Below are 27,899 nucleotides of genomic sequence, written 5' to 3' on the forward strand. Positions count from 1 at the left end.
CTTTCAAATGCAGAACTTTTATAACAGCTCGAAATGCTTATGAAGTTCATGTGAAGTGTCACTGTGAGTGACGCTGGCATGCATTTGTAAGGTATTTGAAGGGTATTTGTGCCTATCACCTAGCTCAATACACCTAACCATATATCTGAATTCAAGCATAAATGTATTCTCTGCATTTATCCTTTACTTAAACATTGCTTAATTAAACTGTACTTCAGGATAGGATGACAATTTGATTAGTCAGAAGAGGATTTGTTCCCACCTTGCTCTTGTAAAGTAAAAATAGCTGACTTAGCTGAATACAAGGATTTTAAACTAAAACCAGCCTATACTATTTTAATATTTATGAAAAGTTTGAATGTTATGAAGGCATAGTTAATAGTTGATGCAACACTGAATTCCACCATTGTCTTAACATTGTGTGCTGCTCAAAATTTAAACCATTCAGGTAATGATAAGGATGATCAGAGTGGCACGAAGTTCAGTAGTCAATCTTCAGCCTGACAGTGGTTCCACAATTTTATGGGATGGAAAGTTTGGAAAAATATAGCTACATGTTCTGTAAAATACTCCCGAAACATCAAGTAAACATAGAAGTAAAATATGTTAAAACCCAAGCTGTTATTTTATACAGAAGAAGACTGAACATGCATAAGCCTCAATATTTGTAACTCTGACACAACATTTGAATAGGCAGTAGGAAATAAAGACTCCCATAGGAAATTCTTTCTGTTGAAAGAGGCTAAGAATAAAAGTGGGATAAAAGACATAAATTTTATTTCCGATTCCACTAGAAAGAAAAAGAACAAATTCTGTTTAAAGTGAGACTTGGCAGAGTTCTGATTAAAGAAGAATAGGAGGATATTTTCTATAAACTTAATGTCAGTTACAACAATAAAGGAAACATGCTGAAAAGCAGATAAAGAATAAAAAATATGCTTTTGTTAAAGGCTCTGCTTTGAATAGTTAGAAGGAAAAAGACAGTGTAAGAGGAGGACCATAGAGTTAAATTTAGGAGATTATGGTATCAGAATTTCCAACCGAATCAGCAGAAATTTATATCAAATGTGTTCTCTGGGCAGGAGCCACACTGAGATCAGTCCGTGATACTAGATTATGGTCTCCGCTGTTTTGACTTTGTGAATTTGTACCTGCACAAAGTCGGTATAAATAGCTAATAGCAACAGAAGTTAGCAGAGAATTCTGATCTGTTGGCATTGCTACATGCTTTGCACACATGTAATTTCTCAGGGTTTGAGGCAAAGAGATCTGAAGTACTACTGGATGTTCTTTACATTCTGGTTATTGATCTTAACTAGCCCAATTTAGCCCTTCTTTCTAACATGATTGTCTGAACTATTTTCTATCTTTGAATATTCAGCTGACACTGACAGTCTCAGAAGTACAATTAGTGTTGCATACCCACTGATTTTGTCTCATTTTTAAAATAAAAGTGTGATGGTTGCCTTTGGAGAAAATATTTCTTTTTCCACTTTAGAGATAGGGAAACAGAACATAGGAGACATGAAATGATCAGCTGAGATAACACAGAATTTGTAACAGAACCTAGAATTAAGCCCAGATTTTCTGTAAACCAGATGAGCATGCACTATTTCACAGCTTCTGTGTTTTCAATAGTACTCACAGACATAAGAATGGTAGAACGGGAATTAAATTGAAAAACGTCGAGTCTCGTGTGGTCTGTACGAAGGCACAGATCTCATTCACACATTGCCCATGCTCCCTTCTTTATATTTAGCTACTTTAACTGGGATTTTACTCCCTTAAAAAAACTCACACTGATAATATTAACAACTACTAGAGTATTTGTGCCAGGAAAAAAATGACCTGGTGCCTAGAGATGGTGTGAAATGGGGCTGTTCACGTTTCTGTTATCACTCATGAACCCCCAGTAATCATACTGTGTACACCATGGCTGATTCAGTACTAGTGGGCATCAGCATGTGAGCTGCTGGAAAGAGAACTGCAGCAATGGTTTGGTTAGCCTGGGTTACTGCTCCTGCTATATCTCATTCACGACTCTAAAGAGAGTAAGAACTCAAAGGAAGAAGGAGCTATGGCAGGCAAAGGAGGCAGAGAGTGCTAAACTCTACATAATCTGATGTTTACATGCTTATAAAGGTATGTGAATTAGGGCTAAGAAAAACAGCTTCTGTTAAAACTCAATGAACTCTTCAGATAGAGAGCAAGAAATGGAAGGACATGAAACATCCTGTAACTGGTTATGTTCGAAGCAACTTCAAGTTCAGAAAGTTGTTTCCCAAATCAGTATCTTACTGTGTCTCATTTTTTATTCTAAAAGTGAGTCCAATTCTGATGTCAACATTGAGCAGGAACAGTCACCAAAACAGATTAACAAAGAATTACAGAACAGTCGGGGCTCCTCAGTTTCTTAACTGTACATATTGATATTTGTTGTGATATCCAGTAATTTTATTAATGCTTCATGACAATCCATATATTGGAAGTATTAATAGACCTGAATAGAGGGGGAACTAAAGATGACATTTAAGGAAGAATATTGATAAAATTTCATTTATTTCCCCAAAGTTGGGAATATCTTCTACAAGGACATGTGAGAGAGTCCCCACCGTTTACATGACTGCAAAGATTGAGAAATATACATGCTATAAAAAATCTGAGGACTATGTTGGGAAATGAAGCAGTCTGCTTTAGTAGGTCCTCCTAATCTCAGATAATCCAAAATCTATGAAGAGACATATGAATTTCAGATTTGTTTAAATAAAAATTTTTGGTGATGCTACATAGGAATATGTGTATAGTAATACATAAAATTTAAAATTTGCTAAAAAAAGAGACTTTTCATTCATGGCACTTCCTTACAGAATAATATCTAGGAGGCTATGAGGCAAATATGATCTCAGTGATGATCAGTTTATATTGAGGTAAGTAATAAGAGGTTAGCACTTCTGGAAAGCAATTAAGACAATTGTGATCATTCTGTCTATACTAGGACAATAAACATGCCCAGAAATGTTCTTTGGCACTGAAGACTGCTGGCACACAATGGCCTGTGCCTGAACAAGCAAACTCTCTCAACCTTGAAAAGAAGGAGGTTGCACATAAATAGCCAGCTTCCAACAGTCCAATTCCTGCACCATGCCTGGGAACTGTTCTGGACTGTGCTCCTGGGCATGGACTGATATCACACCAGGAAACATCACAACTGTTTTAATGGCACATCCAATTGTTTTACAATGCCCAGGAAGCTTCCCAGGCTGTTTATAATTTGCAATACTATGAGAAAAGATATTTTGTATGGGAGGATGAACTAGTACAAGTGACAAGGGCTGCCATTCTGCATTATATTTCAATGAAACCTGAAAAAGAAAATTTGATAAAGTGCAAAAACTTTCCATTAAAAAATCTTGTTTGATTCCATTAAAAATCACTTGACGTATCTTATTTATTTATTTATCCTTGTTTTATTTATTTCCCTTGTTATGAGAACAAAGGAAATTAAGAGTGATCATAAAAAAATTGGTGAAAGATAGATTTCTCCATAGCAATGAAGTGGGTTGGATGCTTATATGAAAGGAAAAAAATCTAATACTTCCAAAAAAGGAGATTAACATTCATCCTAAAAATTATCCTAGAGTCAGGTGTGATAATCTGGGCTGCCTGTCTCCACAGATGTGCCCTAAATTTTGATGTTCCTGAAATGTTTTGTTCTCAGTCTCTGTTGTTTCACTTTTTTTTTTTTTTTTTTTTTAATCTAGGCCACCAATTTAGGCTGCAATGGGTAGGTGGTATCTGGCTTCTGAAATATAGTCTCATGAACACTCAAATGTTTGATAAAAGGTATCCAGCAACTAATTTCTTGGAACATACCATTCTCTGGTAATCAAGGAAGGAGTTTGGAACTATAAATTAAATTCATCTCAGGCATGAAAGGGAAGAAATCTAGTACCTTGTTCCTCACTAAATTATTGTACTGGGAGGATCCATGAGAAAAAGTGCACCTACTGCACACTCATTATTTTTACTAATCCATTTATAAACCTTTTCTGTAACTGAACTTACATGAAAAATCATCCTAAAGTCATAAACCTTGGGTTGGCCAAATTTGTGCATTTTCTAATACATCATTTTTGGGACAGAAAGAAATGTACAAGTTGTTCATCTGCTGTAAGCAGATTGATTTATTTCAGTCCATTGGAAGAGAAGATAAGATATAATGCAAAATAGTAGTGGCACTGCTCTATGTACAGCAATGCATAAAAGCATTGCAAAATGAGCAATGATGGATAATGGAACTAACCTGTTACAGTACTGTCCTATCCTTTTTTGATTACAAATTCATTTAGGACTAGAAAAACTAATTAATTTCATCAGGAGCAGCTTATATATTTGTCTCAGAAACTACTGTTGTAGGGCCTAACAGCTCTTGAGAAACTAAGAAACTACTTGTGTTGGGATTTTTTTTCCCTTTAACTTTCATATTGGAACTTTGAAGGTTTTTTTTCTCTCCAAAGTCAAAACATATATCCTGCCATATTTGGTTCGAGTAGTGACCATGAACTATTTTAGAATCCACTGTTTTCATTAGTGGAAGACAGTCAGCTCACTTACGACTCTTCCAGTAGCACAGGAATAGCAGATAGCATAAAATAGTATAAAGAACTATACATGGTAGTCAAGAGAGGGAGAACTGGATAAAAATATCAGTAGCTTATCAAATAAAGATAACACTTGCAAATTAATGTTAGTTAGGTTAAGGAAAATGTAGCAAATTTCAGAGGTGTGAAAAAGATATAATTAGGGACTTTACCCACACAAGAAATGTAAGAAACAGCCTGAGTGTCAAGAAGATAACCTGAGTAGAAACTATGCTGTAGACATGATGATAAATTTAAATCTCATTTTTTTTGTTACAATATGTTATAGTCAGATAACCAATGAGAAGTTTGAGACCCTGACTGCATTCCTCTCTCTGTGAACATGGGTTCATACAGCAGTGGTTCCTACCTGCAGATGTCAAAACTTTCTTGAAGCTCTTTGAATTCAGGTAAAGCAGGTACAGTTTTTGCCTTATGTGGTAACTTCCCTCTCAGTACTTTTTAAGCAGTCTTGTGTTTAAGTAACAACCCTAGTTTTTCTATTTTTTATAATTTGCATTCTATATTCATCTATTCATCATCTACCTGTACTTCACATTTCATGTATTATAAAAATTATCATCCTAACCACTTTGCATTACAATTTATTTAATGCAGCATTGTTAAGTCTGTTTTATTTGAAATTTGAATGACCCTTGCATTCTTTGTAATATACAATTAAAGCCCAATACTTATGGTAGATGACCATTTGAGACATTTATTTGGGAACCAGACAGTCTAGAATGTTTTGTATAGGAACTGATGAGAGAGAGACAGCCTATAACACACAGAATGACAACTAGAAGCCTTAGTCAGGTTTCTTAAAATGTCTAGGATATGTATAAATTGCATCATAAGGCATCTGTGGAACCCTTTCATGGGTGAGTGTCACCTTTCACCAATCAAATAGGAATTTGCATGAATTTTAACTTAGCTATCAATGTAAGAAATGTAAGAGGAAAATGAAACCAAACCGAAAAGAATTTTGGGCTGCACTGTGGCTGAATATGGAATAGTTCGGTCAAAAAACCCCCAAAATTTAATCCCAGAGTAAATACCTCTCTAACAGAGCATGGCAATACCCAGTGGAATGGCTATCACACTCAGGATAAACAATCAATGAGGAATTAAGTCTGTATTCAGCACTCTTGTGATTTGAAAGATTTATGATTGGCACAGAAATTGCAATTCTAGATATAAATGGTTCATCAAAGACTGAGGAGGGCTTTGTCTTATTGTTCTAATGCAATAAGGGAAGAATCAAATGTCACTCGTATATAAAAGAATTGCAAAGGAAGTTTCTACAGAAAAGAATTGTACTACTACCTATTTTTCTAGTGTTTTGTCATTATGGTGTCTTAGGTGCTTTGTCATTATGGCATCTGTGAATGTGTAAACATGGAAATGAAATACAGATGTTGTCATCATTTTCCAAAATTAATCAGCAAAAGTAAGTATTCTCCAAGGTATATGTAACAGGTGGATGTGTTCTACCCCTCTTCTCAATGGGATTTAAGTGCTTAACTGTCCTCTGTGTCTTTGATAACTACTTCCTGCATTTATAACAAAACACCTTAGGAATGTTATATATTTATGTTATATATTTAATAGTAGATGTACATGGAACAGACTTTACATGAAGGTCTTAGAACAGTCCAGGCAGTGGCCCTTTCTCTATTAACTGTGATACCTATGTCTTGTCCAAGCTGTGTTGCAAAACTGGGTATCACAGAAACCTGCAGAGTGGATAATGAACAGAGTCTCTAAGCTCCAGGAGACACAGGAAAAACTCAGGCAAAGGATGTTACTGTAAACATCTAGCTAGTGAAACCAATCTCAAATTTTGAAAGGCAAATGATATTGTAAGAAACAGATATATACAATATTAATACTGTGAGTGAGGTGTCTTAAATTAATGACAGTGTTTATACCTAGGTAAAGAATCCTCAAATTGCTTCCCTATCTTCAGGTCCAGGATTTCATAGAAAACATTTAACAGAAAGACTAGGATTTCAGAGTAATAAGAATTTTAGCAATCTTCCACTTATTTTCTAGAAATAATTTAAAATTTCTACAACTCAGCCATGAACTTCTTAAAAATCTGCATTAGTTATGAGCATAACTGCTGTCCTCATGCTGTTCTGAGTTATTCAGGAAAACAAAGCAAGGTATGCATATGTATGACTAATGCTGCAGCTGCTAGAAAACTGGCTAGTTTCTGTATGAAAGCAGGATTCAAATTCAACCAGTTAGATATCAAATCTATTAATGTTAGGATCAGGATGATTGTATGGAGCTGCTGAGAACATCAGTGAGTTCTGTGAAAACACTGCAGAAAAATGTGGGGAGAAAAGAAACTTGGGGAATGAATGGTCTGGTCTAGCACTGACTTGTACTAAGCCCCTGAGAACCAGTGCATGTTCACTGGGTTTCTGCTCAGAGACTGAGATTTTTAGGTTTATTAGTATTAATCACAGGAATTATTCCAGACGTTCTGTGCTCAGAGGAATTACAGAAATTCCACAATAATTCGACCAACTCCAGCTACTACAAATTCCACAAATGTACCAAAAACGTAGAAAGCCTATTAATCTGCTGTTTATCCATGTGAGATTCTCAGTGAATTGCAAATTCCTCTGGCTGCAAGCTAACTTCCAATAAAAACATGTTGTGAGCTCAGGATCATCTACATTCCTTAACAGTACTTTTCAATGTACTGTTATGTACATTTTACTGATATGTACATATTTACCATTATTTTTAAGTGTACCTACAGGGTCACTGAAGTGACACTCTCTTCTAAATGGAACAGCCATCCCACTTGAGAATATCTATTATTATGATCTTGTGAGGCTTTTTTCATCAAACAATACCATCACTGAGCTCATTCTGATTTGAGAAAATGCTTTGTTCTTTAAACATTTTTGTGCCACTGTCTTTTCTTTCTTTGGTCCCATCAGGCTTGCCTTGCATACAAAATTCTTAATTATTGAATGCTAATTTCCTAACAGTTTCTTGCAGTGCATGAGGGCAAATTAGCTTGTCAAATTAAGAGCAAGCACCTTGGAAAGTATTTGAAGAAGTTGGGTGTGGAGCAATTTTCTGCTCAATAAGGTATAGATCTACTTATTGTATCGTTGCTATCAGTAATGTATTAGGGCTGACAAATTTACACATTAATTCTTAATACATCAAGATCAATTGCTGTCTCAAGACAACTTTTAAAATAAAAGAAAAATATGTTGCATTTTAGAGCAAACTCTGGCAAAGGGCCATACTTTCTGATTCTCAGGTCTGCAATATGATTGCTTCATAATTGGAAGAGAAACTGTATACAGGTTAGAAAACAAGTACTGCCATTACTTTTCATTTATCACAGTGTAAATGTGACCTAATTCAACAATCTGATTAATACCCAAGTGTTAAGACTCAGCTATATTTTCATATAAAACCACTCCTGCCGAAAGAACTGCTGTAGTGGCATACAAACTCCAGAACCTGGGCACACTTCTTTTGCTTTGTCTGAAGCAGGGGTATGACCAGCAAATTCATGAAGTAAAACACATTGATAGAATGGAATCTATTTAACAGAATACACTATATTTTAAACCTCAAGTCCTTCCAAAGCATCTAAAATGAGATTTTCCTTGTAATTTGTATATGAAACTATTACACTGATTGGATTATATATGCTCCCTCTGGTGGTTTACTTATTCCATAGAAATGCCTCTTATTTTTAGTTTGTATTTCAATGGCTAAGATACTGTGGCCAGTTTTGTAAAAACAGCTCACTACTGTCAGTTAAATAGAGTTTGGATAAAAAAAGCCTGAGTATAAATCAGCAACTCTTCCCCCCATCTCTTAATTTGCCATTCAACTATGAAATATTCCTAAAGCAATCAAGAAAAGCCCCAAAACCTTAAAACATCAAATAGTTAAAATGAGGAAGCATTTAAAAGTGAGCATTTTGAACCAACCTTGAGGCCTTATGATGGAGTGATAAAATCAGTTGGACAAGGGAAGGTCAATGGATGTCACCTATCTGGAATTCTGTAAGGCCTCTGACACAGTGCCCCACAACATCCCTCTCTAAATTGGAGAGATACAGATTTGGTGGTTGGATGGTGGAGTGGATGAGGAATTGGTGAGATGTTTGCATCTAGAAAAACGTGATCAAAGGATCAATGCCCCGATGGAGACTGGTGACAAGAGATCCCTCAGGGGTCTGTACTGGGACCAGTGCTACTTAATATCTTCATCAATGACACACAATCAGTTTGAGTGCACCCTCAGTGAGTTTGCAGATGACACCAAGCTGAGTGACGTGGTTTGCCTTCCCCTGCTCTCCAGTGAAATCTACAACCCTCGCTGTGGTGTAAGCTATCCAATAAAAGCTGAGGAACATGTAGATATCAAACAATAAGCTGTGTGTTTCTTATTTGGATTTAATTTTTTTTTTGTAAATCCAGAGACTTCTGTAGTCAGATAGAATAGTAATTATTTTTCTGCTTTTTTTGTAATTCTGTATAGAAGGTGCTTTCCTCAGCTGATAAATATTTTAGATTACATAAGACTGTTACTTATACTATAACATTTGAGTCAACACTCTTTTAATGAAAACAGGTCTTGTCAATTGGGATATACAGACCAAAAAAACAAAGAACCTAATCCTTTTCCTCTTCCTGATATTAAAAATTTCCAGACATAAACTCACCTTTGAAAGTTAACTAAACATGTTTCCAATTTCCTTCTAAAGGAAGAATGAACAAACAAGACATTTCAAACTTGTTCAGAAGTTCAGAAGACAAGTAATAGACATTCTTTTTTATCTCAATTACTGTAAGGGCACTATGGAACACTGTCATTTCATATTTTGAACTGTAACATATTTTCTTAACTGCAGGTGCCTAAAGAGTCTCCTTTCTCTGCTTTCCAGCTAATCAGCATGGAATGCAAAACAACTTTTCTTTATTACCTGCTTAGAGGGGAATAGTGATTATCATAATAAAAGATTAGAAGTATCAAGCCTTAAATCACATTATTGCTACTATTCCCAGATACATTTCTGATTTTTCACTTTGCTCAGAATACATTCCATAAACCCCAGCCATAACCTTTTCATTTGCACAACTAGCGCTATTGTTGGCACACAGGATTAAGCATTGAAGTAAAATGCATCACAAATGGGATTCTTTCATTATTTTTAGCTCAGGATTGCTTTAAGAGTAGAAGAAACTTTGGGAGCTGTGCATAGACACAAGGGCAGTATGACTGCCTAAAGTGCATGGAGTGTCCTGGCTCATCACTGCACTCAGAAAGTCCTGGAATTTTTACAGCCTCTTTCAGGACATTTTTCAAACTGGGGGTTTGCACTCTATGGGTCAATGTCATAAACGGGTATGATTTCAAACCACATTATTCAATGTATACTCTGGAAAACAAAGACTCTTAAGAATAAGAGTGCAAAATCTCACTTTTCAGACCCAGGAAAGTCCCCAGCAGGGCTGCCTGGAGAGCAGTGCCAGGTGCTAATCCTGTCTCCAGGCAGCCAGCGACTGAGGATAGTTGTGGATACTAAAAAGCTAGGAGCAGAGGAATTTTCCAGCTGCTGCACCATCCTGTGAAGTTTTTCCTTTCTCATGCAAGCCTAGCTGAGATGTGGTTTGAGGTTTTTGTAAATCAAGGCTTTATCTCACAGGTGCAAACTTGCTTTCCAACTCTTTTTCTGGTACATTGGGGAAAATATTTTGAATGGGCGTTGTGGAACCTCCACCTATCATTCTAGAGGGTGGTTGATCAAGGGACCAATCGTATCATGCTCTCTTGCAGACCAAGTTATATAACCCAGCTTGTAATCAATAAAATAATTCCATTTCTCCTTGGACTTGTGTCGTGATTCTTGCCGTTTCTCGGTAAAACAGCGACAGATAGTGGAGCTAGTCTGAGCTGGAGTCATGCAAGGAAGTTTCAGTGCTCAAGCTTACACACCTCCACATCTAATAGGCCATTCTTCAGGGGTGCCTTATTTTCAGAGGACCCATGTTCACTTATCTCCTGTGCCTCTAGGGGTTCTCTGACCACTGACAGACTGTTGTGTCAAGGCAATGTGACCCTTACTGGGTGACAGTAGGTCATGGGGCTTCCACGGCGGATTTCACTGCTGAGTCATGCTTAGACTCATCTGAAGATCTTTCCTTGTACAAAGTGTTGGATCCTCAGAGATTTTTTGGTCCTAGATACTTAAGTCCAGAATTTGGTAAAAAGCTCCTTTTAGTACTGCTCTCCTATTCTGTATAACTTCCCTTGAAAACCTAAGTGAGTCTGCCAGCAAAGCATCCTTGTGGATCCAGCTGTTAGGCTTTTGGGTGCCCTTGGCATAAGGCAGACAGTTTTGAGGATTAAAAATCTGAATATATGTACCAACAGTGACAGCTGAGTAAAGCTATCATCTAAACTGTTTACAGCTCCTGTCCTTAGTACTCCTGCCCTGGAGTACCAGTACTCCAGTTCCTTATCTTCAGCGTGGGGGTGATGGTACCACACCAAACCTGACTGATGTTGCAGGTATTGGGAGATGCTTTTATCCTGTATTGAAAAAGTGAAGCATGAAACATTCAAAGCCTGAGTCTCCAGCATGCACAGATTGCAAGAATGTGCTCTTTGCTTATTTCTGAGCACACTGAAATATCAGTTTCATTTCACTGCCCAGATCTGAGACTTTCCTGAAGTTTAACAAAATAAAAACATCAATATCTAGGGAATCTTTATTTGTTGGACAAACAACTTCAAATATTTTTAAGGGAACTCAGTATTTCAGTATATGCAAGCAAGTTTTACAAACTGAAGCATTAATACCAAGGTTGTCTTAAAGCTTCCAAAAACTTTCCCAGAAAATGACATCTCCAACGTGCAGGCTAAATCAAGTGCCTAGAGTATATAAACATTTTCAGATGCATAAGTAGACGGTATAAAAAAAAAATCTAACATGAATTAATTCTCCCACTTTTTACATGTCAGGAAGTCAGAGATAATGAAGGGCAAATGAACCAAGTTTCAGCCACAGGAGACCACCATGGGGCAGACACTAAAGTGTTTCAGGCATTTTATAGACATGGATACTTGTGTTGGAGAAAGTTAGAATACCATCTTAGTTTATTTATAGTTAATCTCCTTTTGAACAGTTTTACTTATGAAACAGTTCTGAAATATATGTAGTTCCAAAAGAAAGTAGCTCCTGGGGGATCCTCCATCTGCTGATGTCAAAGGAAAATGATGTGATGTGCCTTTGCTTCAGTCATGATAAAGTTGTGTGACACACATCATATTGGATTTCAGAGTGGATAGTTTGATGACCCATTATGAAAGAGCTAATGGTGATTTAAGCTTGTAGAGAGTGCAGGAACAGAGGATTCAGCCCTCAGTCACATACAAAATGAACCTGCCTCTCCAGCCATTGCAGAGCTTGCACTGGACTGAAGTTACAGGTAGGAAACAGCCCACTATTGAAGGATAAAGCTGTTTTCATTCCAACAGAGATTGCCCATGTGGGGGAGTAAAGTTTTTCTGCAGTGGTCCTGCTAGTCAGTTTTTCTTGTGCAGTTAAAAGTTTTACATAAAGTTTTGGGGTTTTCTTCCCCCAAAACCTGTACTTTGCTGTGTGGATGATTCCATATGTGGATTAAACCTAATGCAAGGAAAAAAATCACATGCAAGATGGTGTTCCTGGTAGTAATGTTTCTCTGGCTAAATGGGGCAATAAGTTCCTGAGAAGAAAGGTTTGTAGAACTGGCACACAGTTTTGTTTCCCAGTGGATATGTGTAGGCTTGTTACTGACATGGAAGTCTGTCTCCTTGAGAAGACCTCACTTTAGAGCACCGTAGGAACCCAGAGTGCTGAGAATATTTCTCTGCCTATTTTGAAGGCTTTTTACCCCCCTGAACAATATTGTTTTAACCTCCAACCTTGGAAAAAACTGCCTACAATCAGAAAAGAAAATACAATGGTGTGAATTAGGTTATAGACTACTATGTAAGATTGTCACAGGATGAAAAATTTAGAGGTTTTGGGCTTCTCTTTGTAGTAAATAGATAAGAGCAAAACCCATCAAAATGGAGCACTGTTGCTCTCCAAACCTTCTTCTTCTTCTACTACTACTCCATGTTCTGCAGTAAAAGTAATTAGGGATGATTGAACAAAAAATTCCGCAGTTCCTGGCCGTGTTACTGAATAATTGGTAGGAAAGTGAAAATAATATACGTTTTTAGTAACCATTGGTTAAATTATCTTTAAAAGGCTGTGTAAATCTTGATAATTGGACTTTTCTCCTGCATTCTCTGCTTTGTGTTATGCCTGGGTCACGCTAGTGACTCTGTTTCTCTGGTAAGACTTAATAAACAACTATCTGGCAGCAGTGAAACTCCAGGAAAGTCTCCGTTTATTTCTCGAACTCCTTGCAAGGACTTTTAAAACATCCTCTCCCATCAGGAGAGATTTGATTTATGGCACGGTTCAGTGTCAAGCACCAAAGTACTACTGTGGCACCACAGATGTGTGTTCCAGGCATATCTGACCCTATCAGTCCTATCTGCCTATCAGTCCCCTCAGAAGCCTATCAGTCCCCTCAGAAGCAAATAGGCAATCTCCCTCTGCAGAAATTCTGAGCACTAGGTTGGTCAGGAGATTATTGATACACTGAAAACCCGCCACTGACAGTTCAAAGCCTTCTTCAGGCTCTTGCAACAAAGGCTAATTGGATTCTTCACTCTGGGATTTGCCTAAAGACAAGAGAGACAGTTTTGGTTCCTCATCTCTTGGACCAGTGTGTCCAGTCAGATTTGCAACTGAAAAGCATTACTCAGGCATTGCTCCTAAGCATTCCTCCTACTTCAAAAAACCCTATGAGCACACATTTGAAAGTGGACTGTAAATATTAATTTTCTTTGTCCTCTAGGCACTTCTGAAATGTCTAAGTTAATACTTGATGGAATGCTTTGTCCTTGTTTTTTCAGGCTGATTTTACCCTACTGCAGCAGAGCAACGTATATCGTAACAGGAGATAAAAGTCTTCATTGATGTAAGGCTGGTGAGTGAAGAGCAGTGATACACAGAAAAAGCTGAAGGACTGTGAGATAGGAATTAACAACTTTCCATCCTTTATGATTTTTAACCAGACTATTAGATTTTCTTGTTGAGGAAATGCTTCTTTACTAAATGCAAAATGAACATTTTAACACAGCATTTTATTTTTGAGGGGAACAAACCCACAATGTGGTACTGAAGCAAATGATTCTGACCACTCTCCTTTGAACCAGACATTGCCAGAGGTGGCGCAGCTGCTGAGAACGGAATAAGACTTTTTATTTTGTATCTCTCTAAAATGAATATATATGCTGAGGAAGCAAGGTAAAAGAAGAGAGACACTAGACTAGAAGTATAGAGAGAGTATCCAGAACTGGTAGAAAATTTTCAAAGCTGAGACAGAATGATTCCTCATCACAATAATCCTGCAGTGTAACCAAATAAATAATCACTTTTCACATTTTGGAAAGTAAGTTGCCTCTTTTCACAAAATATTTAACCATTTATTATTTCAGATCTCTTTCTCCATAGAGTTGAAATATTTCAGAAACAGGAGAAGAATGGCCAAGAAAGATAATGAGGCTTGTGGCAGACATCATCACCAAAGCCATGTTTCTGGAGGAAACAGCAAGGTAACAAATTAGGTGCAAAATCCTGTATAAGGTGTTCTGGGGACTGGACCACAGCCTCTGTGGTCAAATCCTTGATGAACAAAGTGAGAAAGAAATCAGTCGGATCTCAAATATGGCCCTGCTTTGAGTGGGAGTTTAGTCTAGATGACTTTTAGAGGATCCTTCCATTCTGAGCTATTTTATGACTCTATACACAATTCTCCATTTGCTAAAACCTGTTGAATATTATTTATCTTAATAGATAAAAACTGGATGATATTACTGTTTTTAAACTACTGAAATCCCCATGTGGAAACACTCTTAGTTTCCTTTTCTATATCCATCCTTTTTCTAAAGAATCCTCTCCAGTTTCTGCTTTTGCTGGTAGTCAAACAAAGTCCAAACACTGCCTGCATGAAATGACAATCTCACTACTGTCAGTTATGGGCTAATTAATTGACAGTCTCACTACTGTCAGTTATGGGCTAATTAATAGCAATAAAACTACTCAGTCTACCTGCTGCATCATGTCAAAAGCACAACCACGCTGCAGAGTGGAGACAACTATTTCTGGGAAACAGTGCAGGACTGCCTCACAGTAGGCTCATCTTTGACCTCCACAGGAAAAAAAAGCGCAAGGTTTTCTTCATTCAAACTTTAATTGAACAGAAATAGATTTTTCAGCAGTAAATTACACCTTGCCAGTTCTGAGGGGACAGCCACAAATTCTTCTAAACAAGCAGAAGGAAACACAGTGTGACTACATGCCTGGTTCTGCTCCTGCTAAAGGTGAAGGATAAAACTCAGTTCTCCACAGTGAATTTGTGCCTTAGTGAGCAAAACAGATTTTCCAGGAATTTCAGAACTCAGGAAATTCACGTCTTCAGGAACTACAGAGAAACACAAAGGATCTGAAGGTTTGCCTGTTCTTCACAAGAGGTCTGGACTATACAACTGAGTTTATCCAAACAATAATGAGAACACTGGCCACAAAGCAACAGGCCTTGCTCAAACCAAAGCCAACAGACACTCAGTGCTACAACATCTATCAATGGAAGGAGAATCAAACAATGCTGAAAGCAAGGAATCGGGTAAAGCAACCAAGAACTGTTCATGCGTGCTTGGAACAGTTTTCTAGAAGTATTCTTACTCTTGAAGTTTGGTATGTTTTCTATTACATGATTTCACTTAGCTCCAATTCTATTACATGATTTCACTTAGCTCCAACTGAAAAAGTTTTTGCAAGACAAATGGGGAACAGAGTTTTCAAGTGACTTACTACAGGAGTTGCAGCTTAAGAAAACATAAAGATGACCCCATTTTCCTAATCCTGTGCCATGTTTGTCAGCTATTTACCAGTTCTTCAACACGGTGTCAAATTTTTGCACTATTTTAGAATGCTAATTACCTTTTCTTGTTTCAGTATACATCGATTTCATACAAAGTGCTTCTAAACCTAATCACTAGAGCTGAAAAACACAGCAACAATAAACATCCATTATGATACTGCACTTTATTTCAGAAAACTGGCGGTAAATTCTTGCCATGAAGGTCAGTGAAGGTCGGTGAGTGAAAAACTTTTTGGAAAGCTATAGCTGCAGAAGTTCCATTTTGCTGGCTGTGCTTCAGCCACTCCAGTGTAAATCATTCCTGCCATGGACTTGACTGTCCTCGTCAATGTGTCACGGAGAGGCTGAGGAGACCCAACGCACCCACTAAGTATAATGACAGGTTTAAAAGGAAAATGTTAAAAGGAAAATACTCTGATTGTTTGGATGTGTTGGTCTCCCTGCTGTTAACAAGGAAGTCTTTACAGTTACATTAACACGCTGCATCTACATGTGGTTAAATTACTTTTGATGAAGCTAGTGATGTAGGGAGAAAATACGATTTTTATTACGGTCTCTTCTTCTTTTTCTACTTCAAAAGGATTTTAAAGGACAAGGGCTTAACTCCTGAGTCAACTGTTTTGAATATTCTTACCTAATTGTTGAAGTGAAATGTAACAACGATGTGTTGCTAGTGATCAAAACTGAGGTTTATGTTCATGTAAGTGCATATATATAACCCAAATATAACAACTTTTAATGCTGAATAACGTGTAGGCAAATGGTTTTGGATAGCCTTTGAGCACAGATGCATAACCACACAAAAAAAGGAAAGAAAAGAAAAATTCTTTTCTCTACCTTTGGAGTTTACTGCACCAGCTGCAGTTGAAACCAATCTGGGCAGTGACACAGGGACCGCAGCTGGTAAACTGGAGACAAGCTGGAATGTAGATAAACAAACACAAATTATTACATTAGTCTCATATATATTTCACATAAAAAGCACATAAGAAGAATACATCTTCTGATAATATATATTTAGAAACTCAACAGGTTCACACATGGCCAAAATAAGACCCTGAATCCAGCCTATTACAATGCTTTGCACAACTGCATGCACAAAAGTACATTTCATCTGTGGTATTCCATTTGTAAATGTATTCCTACTTCCACATCTGTTCATTCAGCTTCATTCCCAAATTTTTATCTCTTTTTGCTCAGTATTAAGTATTTCCTTAAACCTCTTTCTTCCCTGGCTCTACTGTTCTTTGGTGTTGCTAACAGTCAGACATAAGCAGATAATAAGACTGAAAGAAAAATGTGCAAGAACCATAACTGGATTAAAAAAAAAAAGAAAAATAGATATTTCTACTCCTTTTATGGTAGTACAGCTGGCATTTTAAACCCTGAGATTTCTGAACAATGTAATTTTACCTTGGAAAAAAGAGCCAGATGAACTGCAAAATATTTGGAGTCACTTGTTTGGGGATGTGATGCACAGTACACAGAAAAATTCAGGTTTGCATTGCAAGCATGAAAACTGCAGGTTTTTTTCCTTGAGGAAACACATTTAAAGGCAATATAATCATTCTTCTGAAAAAATGATTTGGCACAAATTTCATTCAAAACCTCCTGGGATCTATATACCTATAAACTAATTTGAGATACAGGAGAATGAACTGGATAATGCATCATCCATATGGGAATCTAGGAGAGGATAAATGAATCTGTTCATGATTCCAAGTCAACAGATAAAACAAAATATTTGAAATTGTGTAGGCATTGCTGGGAGGGAGATGCTTCCTAGATCTGGCTCCTGCTTATATAATGTTTTACTTACTTGGAAGAGGTATCATTTCAACAGCTGAGAGATTGGTAATCTTTGACATCTGTAGCTCCACCCTGTGGTATTCATAAATTGTTCTTCTGCGGACATCTAACAGGAAAGAAAAAAAAATTCATATTTTACTATTTTCCAGTCTTTACATTGTGAAAAATACTGGAAGTAATGACTGCACACTGTTCCTTAGGTGCACATATGGCAACAATTTTCCTAAAGAATATATTTTTAACTTTGAATATCACAAAATAATATGTAAAGATAGAGAATTTTTCAGTTGAGAAACGCTCAGAGATGACAGAATAGGTACTTATCCTGGCAAAGAATTATGAAAATGCTGACTGTGCTCTCAAGCATCTTAGTCATTGACTTAGGCAGAAATTCTGGACAGTATACTGTCAGACATTTTAGGGTATATTTCAAATGCTTGCTTTCCTAAGACATTTCTCAGCTTACAGACTTGAGAGAAATGCTTTATGCTCACTTTGTCAGTTCTTGCCATGATGTGCAAACAAAACTGATTTCATTGCTTAGTCAAGTTTTTTAGCTACAAGATGGCTCACATCTAAATGTAATAGAATATATTTTCATATTATAACATTTTATTAAAGAAGACGAGTCTTCCTAAACAGTCACTATGCATAATCTTTACACAAGCTGACTGCACCTGAGTTTCTCAAAGCAGAAATTCAATATAGTCAATGCACTGTTCTTAAGGGCTTTGAACTCACAACCAATTGTAAGACCCAAGCACAAGATAAATGTGAAAAAAATCACGTGCTACTTCCCAGAACAATATCCTATAATGTGTTCTGAAAATTCCAGATTTTATGTGTACAGCTGCAATATAGCCTGGCCAGCTTTTATATTTGCAAATTGAAAGTACAACCTACAACAGCAATCTGACACAAAAATGACAAATTTCTCGTGTTTAGTTTCATAATTATGTTGGTTTTGAAGGTCTGCTAAACTAATTGAAATCAAAGTAAAATACAATCAGTGACCCTGTACAAGCATTCCAGAGAGAAATAAAGGGTTACATACAAAGGATTAACAGGTTACCCATGTCAATGGGCAGTCTGAGTCTACATGCAACACAAGAAAATGGACTTGTAGACAGTCACAAACTCAATCTATGTTGCCAGTCCTGTATGGACTAGGGCACACCTTGTTACTTGAGGAAGCAGCTTTTCTGCCCTCTCTTCTCTCAATAGCTCTCAGGGACAAGTAGGCAGTATCTTGCTTTCAGACTATAATACTTCTATTCAGCTTCAAATCAGCACCACTGCCAACCACTTCTTGTGATTTGTTCGAAGCTTCACTCTGACTTCACCCCTCCTGATAGCAGATTTCTCTTTCAGTATGAAATGAACCTATAATTGAACTAGTTTTATCTACAAATACATTGTGACCAGTTAAAAGACGGATGTGGGCAGGTGCCAAAGTTTACCCCAATAAATGCCTCAGCCAAGTCCTTCAGACCCACTGGACAGAAGGAGTTTTCATGCGCAAGCTAGTTGTGTGCTGGGGTAGGGAAAATCTCTTGCCAGCTGCAAGGGGTTTATGCTCATGGAATGGTCAGTCTCATAAAAGCCAAATCAGAGTGATTGTAAAATGTCTCTGAAATGAGCTCCTGCCAATGCTGAAGGCTGTAATTTCTTTCCACAAAAGTCTTTACCATTCTGTCAAAAAAAAAAAAAAAAAAAAAAAAAAAAAGCAGGGAAAAATAAAAGCAAGTGAATACATAATTTCAAATGTTGGGTGTCAACATTTTTTTTGAACTGCACCTCATCAGTACTGGTACAGACTAGTATGCCATAATCCTGTTAATGCTGAACCTTTCCTAACAGGCTCCTTACAGGACTTACAAGAAATAAGGAGCATCTGGCTTTCCAAAGACTCAGTAAGAATCAGTGACTCAGGGCACAGGCACTTTTACCTCACCCAGTGCATGAAATTTCTGAAAAACACTACTTTTAAGAGAATTAAGTGTGTTATCAAAAAAAAAAAAATTATAATCATGCATATTTCAGCATGACTATTGATCCCATTAAATCCCACTGCCTGACAGACTCAAATTTGAACTTTTTCTTCAGAAAGATGACTGTGTCAGCCACAGGTGGTGAGTTTGCATATGAGGCATCTATCTAACGTAAGAAACTGAAGCACAGAGAGGTATTTGCATAGCCACCTTCTAACATCTTTATATATACTTACAGACAGGTGCTTGGAAATGTGAGCATTCAAATTTACCTGCCTGACCAGGCTAGAAAAACATGCAGGGCTAGATTCTTTTGAAAGTACAACTTAAGCATGCCATGCTTAGATCCTCAAAAGGCACTTTTCTCTCCTTATTTTGAATTCTGAGCAAAACAAAACTGGTTAAAAAAGCTAAACTCAACAGGATAAACAGAAAAATGAATACTCTTCCCTCATGCTTTCCCCCTAACCTCTTCATGCACTCCAGGAGAGACATTGCCTTTCACTCAGGTGAAGTTTTTCTTCTTTGTCTTATGCTGCCTATTTAGCTCTTTCACAAAAAAGTACTAGTGCAGAATCCCAAAGAGCTTATGAGCCCATGTATACCTTAGTACACAACTCAACATGACAAGAACTAGTGAAATAATTTCACGCACTAAACAGATAAATATTTAAGCATCATGTGCAGGTATTTTGCTATAAAGAAATGTGACATCAGACCTAGCAGAGAAGGGAGGAAAGGAAAAGGACTTTTGTATGCTTTTGAAGTACCATTCCTGGTTCTGAATTTCAGAAAATATGTGTATATTCTTCTAGTCATGAAAATACTTTACATTTCTATAAGTCTGAGTTTCTCAAACACACTTTTAAATGGTATAACTTTTAATATATTTTTCAATACCAGACCGTATTTTTTTACGCTTGGTTTAATTTACAGCATGGTTCAAATTGTTCTTTGGTTTGTCTTCATGGCATGTACTTGTGCTATCTTTGAACACAAGGCCAAAGGTACAGTCCCAGCAGAAAACCCTGAACACCAGCTATTTGAGGTAAGAATGCTCCTCATTGACCAAGAGAGATAACATGGGGGTCAGAAGGCCATTTGAAAGAATCCTTTCAAGGGATTAAGCAATGGATTGGTAAATTATAGACGTGCAAGATTCTGCTGTGACAAAATATTTCTATGTAATTTTATCACAGTAGTATTAAACTAAATAATGGAATATAAATATTCTATGAAACAGAACTGCAACAGTTGACTAAAAGTACTCGATAGGGAGAGTGCTCTGGAGAGGGAGCAGTGCCAGGAGAGCACCAATGACTTCTTAACTTGTCTGAAGGGTCAGTATCTCATAACAAACCATTCTAAATATGTGTCTGACAGATGCATAATCTCTCTCTATCTTTTCCATTACATAATCACTTTTCCTCATACACTTTTCCTCAGCTAAAATGTGCAATACAGTGAAATGTGAAAATACTGGAGAAGTCATTCTGAGTTTTTAAATTATATGTCACACAAAAAAAGACCTTTGTCAGTGAAAGAGTTCTAGGGAATCGGGATTAGCCATATACCCAGAAATAACTGCTAAACAAAGCCATATGTATTCACACAGCTGTACATTCACTTTTTAGTCTTGCTGATAGAGAAAACACAAATGCTAAGAGGGTCCATTTGATTATGCAGAAGTCAATTTGAAGTAAACAATTTGTTTTGCAAGCTGCAAGCAATTTGTGGAAAATAAAAGGCATAGAGAAGGGTGGGGCACAGTTGCTGTGTTATACAGCCACTGACTTTGCTTGACAGGGACCTTATTTAACATCACCAGGTGAATAAAACCTGAAAGCCTGGTATGTTTGATTGCTGTCACCACAAAAGGTAAAGTAATTAGAATGTCAAAGCATCTGTTCTTTAACAGCTTTTTATTTCTAAACTTAGCAATATTAACTAATTAATTCTTGAGGCATCGACACTGGGACCAAGCACCAATGCCTGTAATCCAAACGCCTCCACAATTGCAGTTGGTCACTGAATATTACACACATCTAAATCTAGATAAAAATTCAGATTCCCTGATTGTATTTATTTTATAATTCTCTTAAAAAATACTAAAAAAATCCTTTTAAACCTGGGAGCTGCACCTCAAAGACGTATAATCTGTGAACAAGCAAACCAGTGAAGTATGCTCTGAAAATAACTTTATGAACAATGTACTAAGAGCTGTTCTGCCCCAATGCTTTGTGCCTACCACACATGATTTACTTTGAAACTCTCCACGTCCTTCCAGATTTGCCTCCATACCTGATGCCAGCTAAGGAGCTCCTAGTGCAGGACCTAGGTGTGAAAAACTTGCTTTATTCCCTAATCCCACCATGCACCAAACTGCCTTACTCTGAGATCTGTCTGTGGCTGTTTATGACAATATTTTAAACTTTGATCAACTTGTACCAGTCCTGGAAGCAGTGTCATGCTACCAAAGATCAACAGCATGCTCCTGAATCAGACATCTAGTGCAAGGAACCCAGCTGCCTGGATAAACCCTTTTGGACCAGCAGACAAACATACAGGGCTGGAACAGCTGGCTCTGTGGCATTAGTTACACTAGTGGAAAGAAGAATAAATACTATGATTTTAGAGTGATAACTTTGAGGCCCATTTTGCACAGAGGTAAATGATAACACTGCCAGTGAGGCAGCAGGAAATCAGACTTTGTGATTTCCCAAGTGATGCTGCACCTTTATATAAATAGATATCAGAGCACAAATGGCCAGTGGTCTTTTACCCTTCAGGAAGGTAATCCTAAGGTTCTTTCAGGGGCTTCACTGCTGTAGACAAAGTGGTGTGACATCTTGAGCAAACATTTACAACATGCAGAGTTGTCACTTAATTATATGCTTGAGTTACACTACATATTGAGTGACACTAATTGCACTGAAACTGGAATATTACTAACACATAGCTCAGCTACAATTTCAGTTTTGTACACAGTGTTGTTGAATAATTTCAGTGTGATTAAATGTTGAGTTGTCAAGGCATGGATTCCCTAAAAGAGCTGAATCTAACACAGTAGAGGCCGAGATCATAGAGAAGTATGTCTCATTGTGGAGACAAACTTACTACCCATTATCTCTTAGTGCAAGACTGGTGTAGGTCCCCCGAATCTGGCACACTCTCATTTTACCAGTGTATTTCATGGTTTTGTGGAAAACAAACACAATATGGGAAAGCTCTCTGTTGGGTTTTTTCTTGCTAAAATAAAAAAGTGGTTTGCAGGAAATGCTTTTTCATTTCTTCTTCTTACACAACCAAAAACTAATTGAAAGATAATAGGGAAGAGTGCTGAAACAAAGGAGAGAAACACAGTAACTCTGAAGGAGAGGGAAAACAGAGGGCAAGAAAGATGCTCATGAAATTAAAGAGAGATCTTGAGAGTCCACAGAAGGGAGAGTAAAGGACACCACAGGCAAGTGAAAGGCCAAGAACAGAATAGCAAAGATGGCAGAGAAATAAAGAAACCAAAGGGAGCTGGTAAGAGAAGGTGGGCAACGAACAAAGGTCCTGAAGTAGTGAAGGTGTTCAAAAAAGACTTGCTGAAGGAACATGTAAAGCTTCCAGCTTTGTCATTACCAGTCAAGTTTCTAGCTGGAAGACATCCATGAAACATTCTTAGTGTGTTTGTTACAAAAGGAAAAATAATTAGTGTGCAAGTGTTCAGCCTGTCTGAAGAAGAAGAAATCAGGGTGGTCACTCTAACTTACAAATCAGAAGCGGAGTTCCAGAGCTTGGCTCACTTAATTTCAATTACCTGAAAAGAGCTGAAACATTTCCTCTGAAATTAATCACTTAGTTTGTCATTTTGCTGTCACATAAATCTCGGAATTATCAGGTTAACCCTGGTGCCAAGCAGAAATTTACTTCCCTTAACACATTAGCATTCATTCCAAAACACCTCTAGAGTATATACTGGCATATCTATAGCTAGATATAAAATATAAAATAGAGGCTAATCTGCAGTAATATAAGTGGAAAATAATGCCATTGTCTATATTCAAGAAGTAGTAGCAGATCAAGGAAATATATCAAAAAACAGGCAGAAAGCCACCTGGCAAAAATCTCCCATCTCCATGCTCTAACTCTTAAAAGATAAGGTGAAAAAGTGTATGTGCCTGTATTCTTTTAGGGGCAGATAAAAGGGGTATTACTGCAAAGTCTTTATATGAAGAAGTATATTAATAATAATAGGTATGAAATTCTCAGGTTCCTCCATTTAAAAAAGTTCAGAAAATCCTTCCTTTTAGCTCTTGGCTCTTCAAGAGAATACTTTTCATCACTAATTAAAATGCACTTTTGAAATGAAATGGCTGATCAAAAAGCATGTTTTGCTCTCCTCTGAATGAAATAGGTTTGCCTGGGTTTTGAACTCGCATTTCAGAAGCATTAAAAAAGTTATTACCAATGTTTTGGACAGTACCTCTGGAAAAAAATCTGATAAATAGCCTAAATCTTCTGAAATTACTTTAATAAACTAGGTCTGTTATATTGACATTTTAGAATATTGAGCATACAAAATGCACCAAAGATGTTCAGCCTTTTTAAAAATTGACGGGATATATTTGTTCAAATAGGCTTGTGTTGCACTTAGTGGCTCTTTCCTTTTCAAATGCACAATACATACACAAAAAGAACTGACAGAGCTCAAACATGAAGCAGTAGAGTTTGGGGTGGTTTTTTTGTATTATTTGAGGGAGATGTTTTTGTTTTTGTTTTTTCTTTTTTAATAACTAGCCATGAAAATAAAGGGAGACTGGGTTCTTTTGATGGAAAAATCTTTGATAAAGTGGTAAGCTAGAACTAGTAGTTATACTTCTTCGCCTTCTTTTGGGACAAACAACAATATCTATTCTTCCATTGTCTTAAGAAGATAACAAATAAAGTAAAACAAAAATTCTATCATATTGTTTTTTCAGTAATTGACTAGAGCCATAGTTGATTTAACACTTCTGAAAAACAAGAATTCAAGAACATGCGTATTTTAAGAGCATCTGATACTGGCTTCCTATGGGCCAACATTATTTACCAGTTCTGTCAAGGTGCCATTATATTGCCTGTACACATCAATGTAAACCTATTTCATTGAGAGCACAATTCAGCTTCAGGAAAATCTACTGTGAAATGATGGTTCCCTTGATTATTATTAGCTTTGTGTAAGCTGCAATCTAGCAAAAATAAACATGATTTACCACCATCCACAGAACCAGTAGTTAGGGGGAAAAGCAATGCATTGTAAACAGCAGTACATTAATAATGCTCTCAAAACTGCTTTAGCAGTGGAATGTTTTATACTCCTTACCCACATTATAGTCTCACTTCTGTTAGCAGGAAGTGTCATGTGACAAAAAAATTATAGATATGATAAAACCAGAAGACTAGTCAGTAACTCTTCATTCATCAAAACCAACATTATTTAGTGGTAGTAAAACAAGGTACTTGTCTGAAATATTGCTACAGAAAGAAACATTCAAATTACAATAAAGATTCACATATACCATATATTTTCCATACAAAATATGTAAATCTAATACAAGTCCTTTAGTGTTGTTTGATTAAGGAGGCCTGATGTCAAAACGTCTGCATCCTGTTGCATGTCTTGGACAGAATTTCTCTGTGACTATTCTCATAAACCATTTGCCTAAGTGAATCAACCTAATTTCCACCCGAATCCATCTTTGGAGCTCTTACAAGCTGAAGTTTCAGAACTATTCAGATGATTTGCTTTCAAATACCACTCAAATTACTGAAATTTGTTGCCTAATTTCATTTGTTCTTAAACACTCAAAACCAATCCATGCACCCATAGGCACATCACAACTACCTATCATACTTCAGAAACAAATTTCTTGTCTCTCAAGTAAAATCTCAGCATGCTAATGTCCTTCACGCTACTCTGAGCTCACAACAAGTAACAAATGGTACTGATATTTTCCATATTCCCCACGACAGGACATGTAGAACATAGGATTGATGCTCCCTCATGTTAAGGACTGTTTTGTATGTTTATATGTGATGAGGAGATAGGATGAGAGGCTAATGGCACTTGCTTTTTCAGTGTCAACCGCATCTGCAGTCTGTGTTAAAGCTGGGCTGCATCAGGTCAGCCCTTGTAAGCACCACAGGTCTGCCAGAGCTCACTTTAGGAGTACATGCCTGGACTCAGTCCTAGGAGGCTGGTTCAAGCACAGCTCCTTCCATCTACCCCCTGCTATCAGGGCTTCACTGAAAACTGAACTTAGTAAATTTTCTCCAAATACATAAGTAAACCCAGTAGACTTGGAAAGGGAACATATGCTCTAATGGCTAAACAACCTCAAAGGGTTCTGCACACAGTACATTAAAGCATTGAGAAAATCACACTTGATTTCCTACTATTTATTTTCAGTGAAGCCATACAAAGGATAACTACAGCCAGACAAAACTAAATGTCACCTGCAATACTGCTGCCATGACCATGTGAGCTCAAGATGTTATTTAATAACTACATCTCCTTTCCTCTCACTAAAATGTGTATATGAATCTGAAGTACAGAATAAAGTAGCAAAAGCTTCCAGCCTGGATATTTTTGGATACAGATGGTTTTTCTGAACAGATTGCTTCTTCTTTACTATGGATATGAAAGCATGTTCCAGATACAGAATCTTATGGAAAACCAAATTGTGCCAGCTGAGAGTTTAATTTGATGTTATTTGACTGGCCATTTAATTTTATTTACTTAATTTATCAGCTCAAAAGCAACAATGACAGGAAAAGCCATATTGGGAATTATCAAGCGAATAACACTTGAATTAACAAGCTAAAATTAGCTTAGTGATTTGTTGTGCAATTAATCATCCTCAATGAAATCAGCTTATACTAATTTCTCAGTCTCCAAACCATTAGCACCACTACAATTTTACATACTGGGAATTTGCTGGATCCTGTGCACAACCACAAATGCATCTGAAAGTCCCACTTTCACTGGGTGGTTGGTTGAACTTATCTGTGTCACAGCAACAGGAATCTGGAAGACAAAACAGGAAGATATTAATGAAATACTGAAACAGGAAAAAGACTAAAAATAAAAGCATTGCCAAAATGAACACTTAACCAGTGTAAATTAAAAGTCCTAAGTAAATATTTTATACAACATACCACAATAGGACCAAGAATTTTTCGAAGATAGAAGACATTACTGGTGTTAATCTGTATTTTATCTCAGTTTGCTTTGCATTGTTTTCATATGAACGCTTAGAGGTAGAACAATTGACAATTACAAAGCAGAAAATTGTAGTAATTTCAGTAATTTATACCCATCAGCTGAAGAAAAAGCGGGATGATGTGCTAGTAACACTCATGGAGAAGGATGTACCTCCTGTCTACTGTTGAACACAAAACCTGTGAAAGGTCAGCTTGGGATGAACATTTTAAAACTTATGACTCAGTTAATTTGCACAGAAAACTGGATGAATTTTTATCTGTAAAGAGCTCTGACATTAATGATATTAATATTTAATATGTCCTGGAATAGCAGGAAAACTATTAATGTTGTGGTAAACATGGATAATTCCAGATGCTCAATTGCCAATTTCTAGAGGAAAATAAAAAAAGCTAGATATTCACAGACCAGTCCAGCTTTACATCACAGAGCTATTGACATGAGGCAACATGGTTGCATGAAAAGAAACGTCAGGTTTGATTCCATTCTTGGGACAAGATTGTAGCTTTGGTTTATATTTGTATAGATATAATAGGAGTGAAATTTTTTAAGAGGTTTAATTTAGTGATGTATCATTTCTGCAATTTTAATAAAATTAACTAGACTGACTGATCACCAACAGCAGTCACCACTAAAGGAGGAGCTCAGACTGACAGTGTGTCTTCCCAGCATTCAAAAGTTCTATCCAAGACTGAGAAGGAAACATAAATTTACTGCCTAGCAGTTCTCCATATGGTACTAGCAGAGTAAAAATAATGAAATGCCTGGATCAATTAGCAAGGTTAGACATTGCAAAAAAATGCAGATATAATGCAGACAAAAAAGCGCAAGGTAGAGTTTGGGGACTGTGGTTTAGAAAGCAGCAGTTCTCCAGGGAATCTCAATATTGTAGTGGATGAACAACTCTAGCAGTCAGAAGGGACATCTCAGCAGGAAAACTCAATTGATATGATATTTGGTTACACAAACAGTGAAATATAGCCTAGATGTAGGGCGACCATTTTACTTGCACCTGAAAATTAGATCATTGCTGATACATTACACAGATTTTGAGAAGATACGTTTCTTAAAAATGCTGAAAAATTAGGAGAAGGAAGAATAAAAGTGTCATAAAAATATTTTGTAAACTTCTCCACTTCTCAAATGCCACTACCAGAAGTGTTAAAAGTGT

At 36.9% G+C, this 27,899-nt stretch overlaps 1 protein-coding gene across 1 annotated transcript in view; it reads right to left on the minus strand.

The window, feature by feature from the left end:
- The window catches only part of PLXDC2 (plexin domain containing 2), a 261,533-nt gene that overhangs the window by 40,366 nt on the left and 193,268 nt on the right, over positions 1 to 27,899 (minus strand). Inside the window, exons 7-9 of the mRNA XM_082298661.1 lie at positions 26,434 to 26,533; positions 17,499 to 17,594; positions 16,517 to 16,598 (exon numbers count right to left, since the gene is read on the minus strand). Coding sequence (XP_082154787.1) covers positions 16,517 to 16,598; positions 17,499 to 17,594; positions 26,434 to 26,533 — 278 coding nt within the window. The remainder of the gene's footprint in view (positions 1 to 16,516; positions 16,599 to 17,498; positions 17,595 to 26,433; positions 26,534 to 27,899) is intronic.

Source organism: Coloeus monedula (assembly GCF_965178545.1).
Source record: "Coloeus monedula genome assembly, chromosome: 1".
Classification (NCBI taxonomy): Eukaryota; Metazoa; Chordata; class Aves; order Passeriformes; family Corvidae; genus Coloeus; species Coloeus monedula.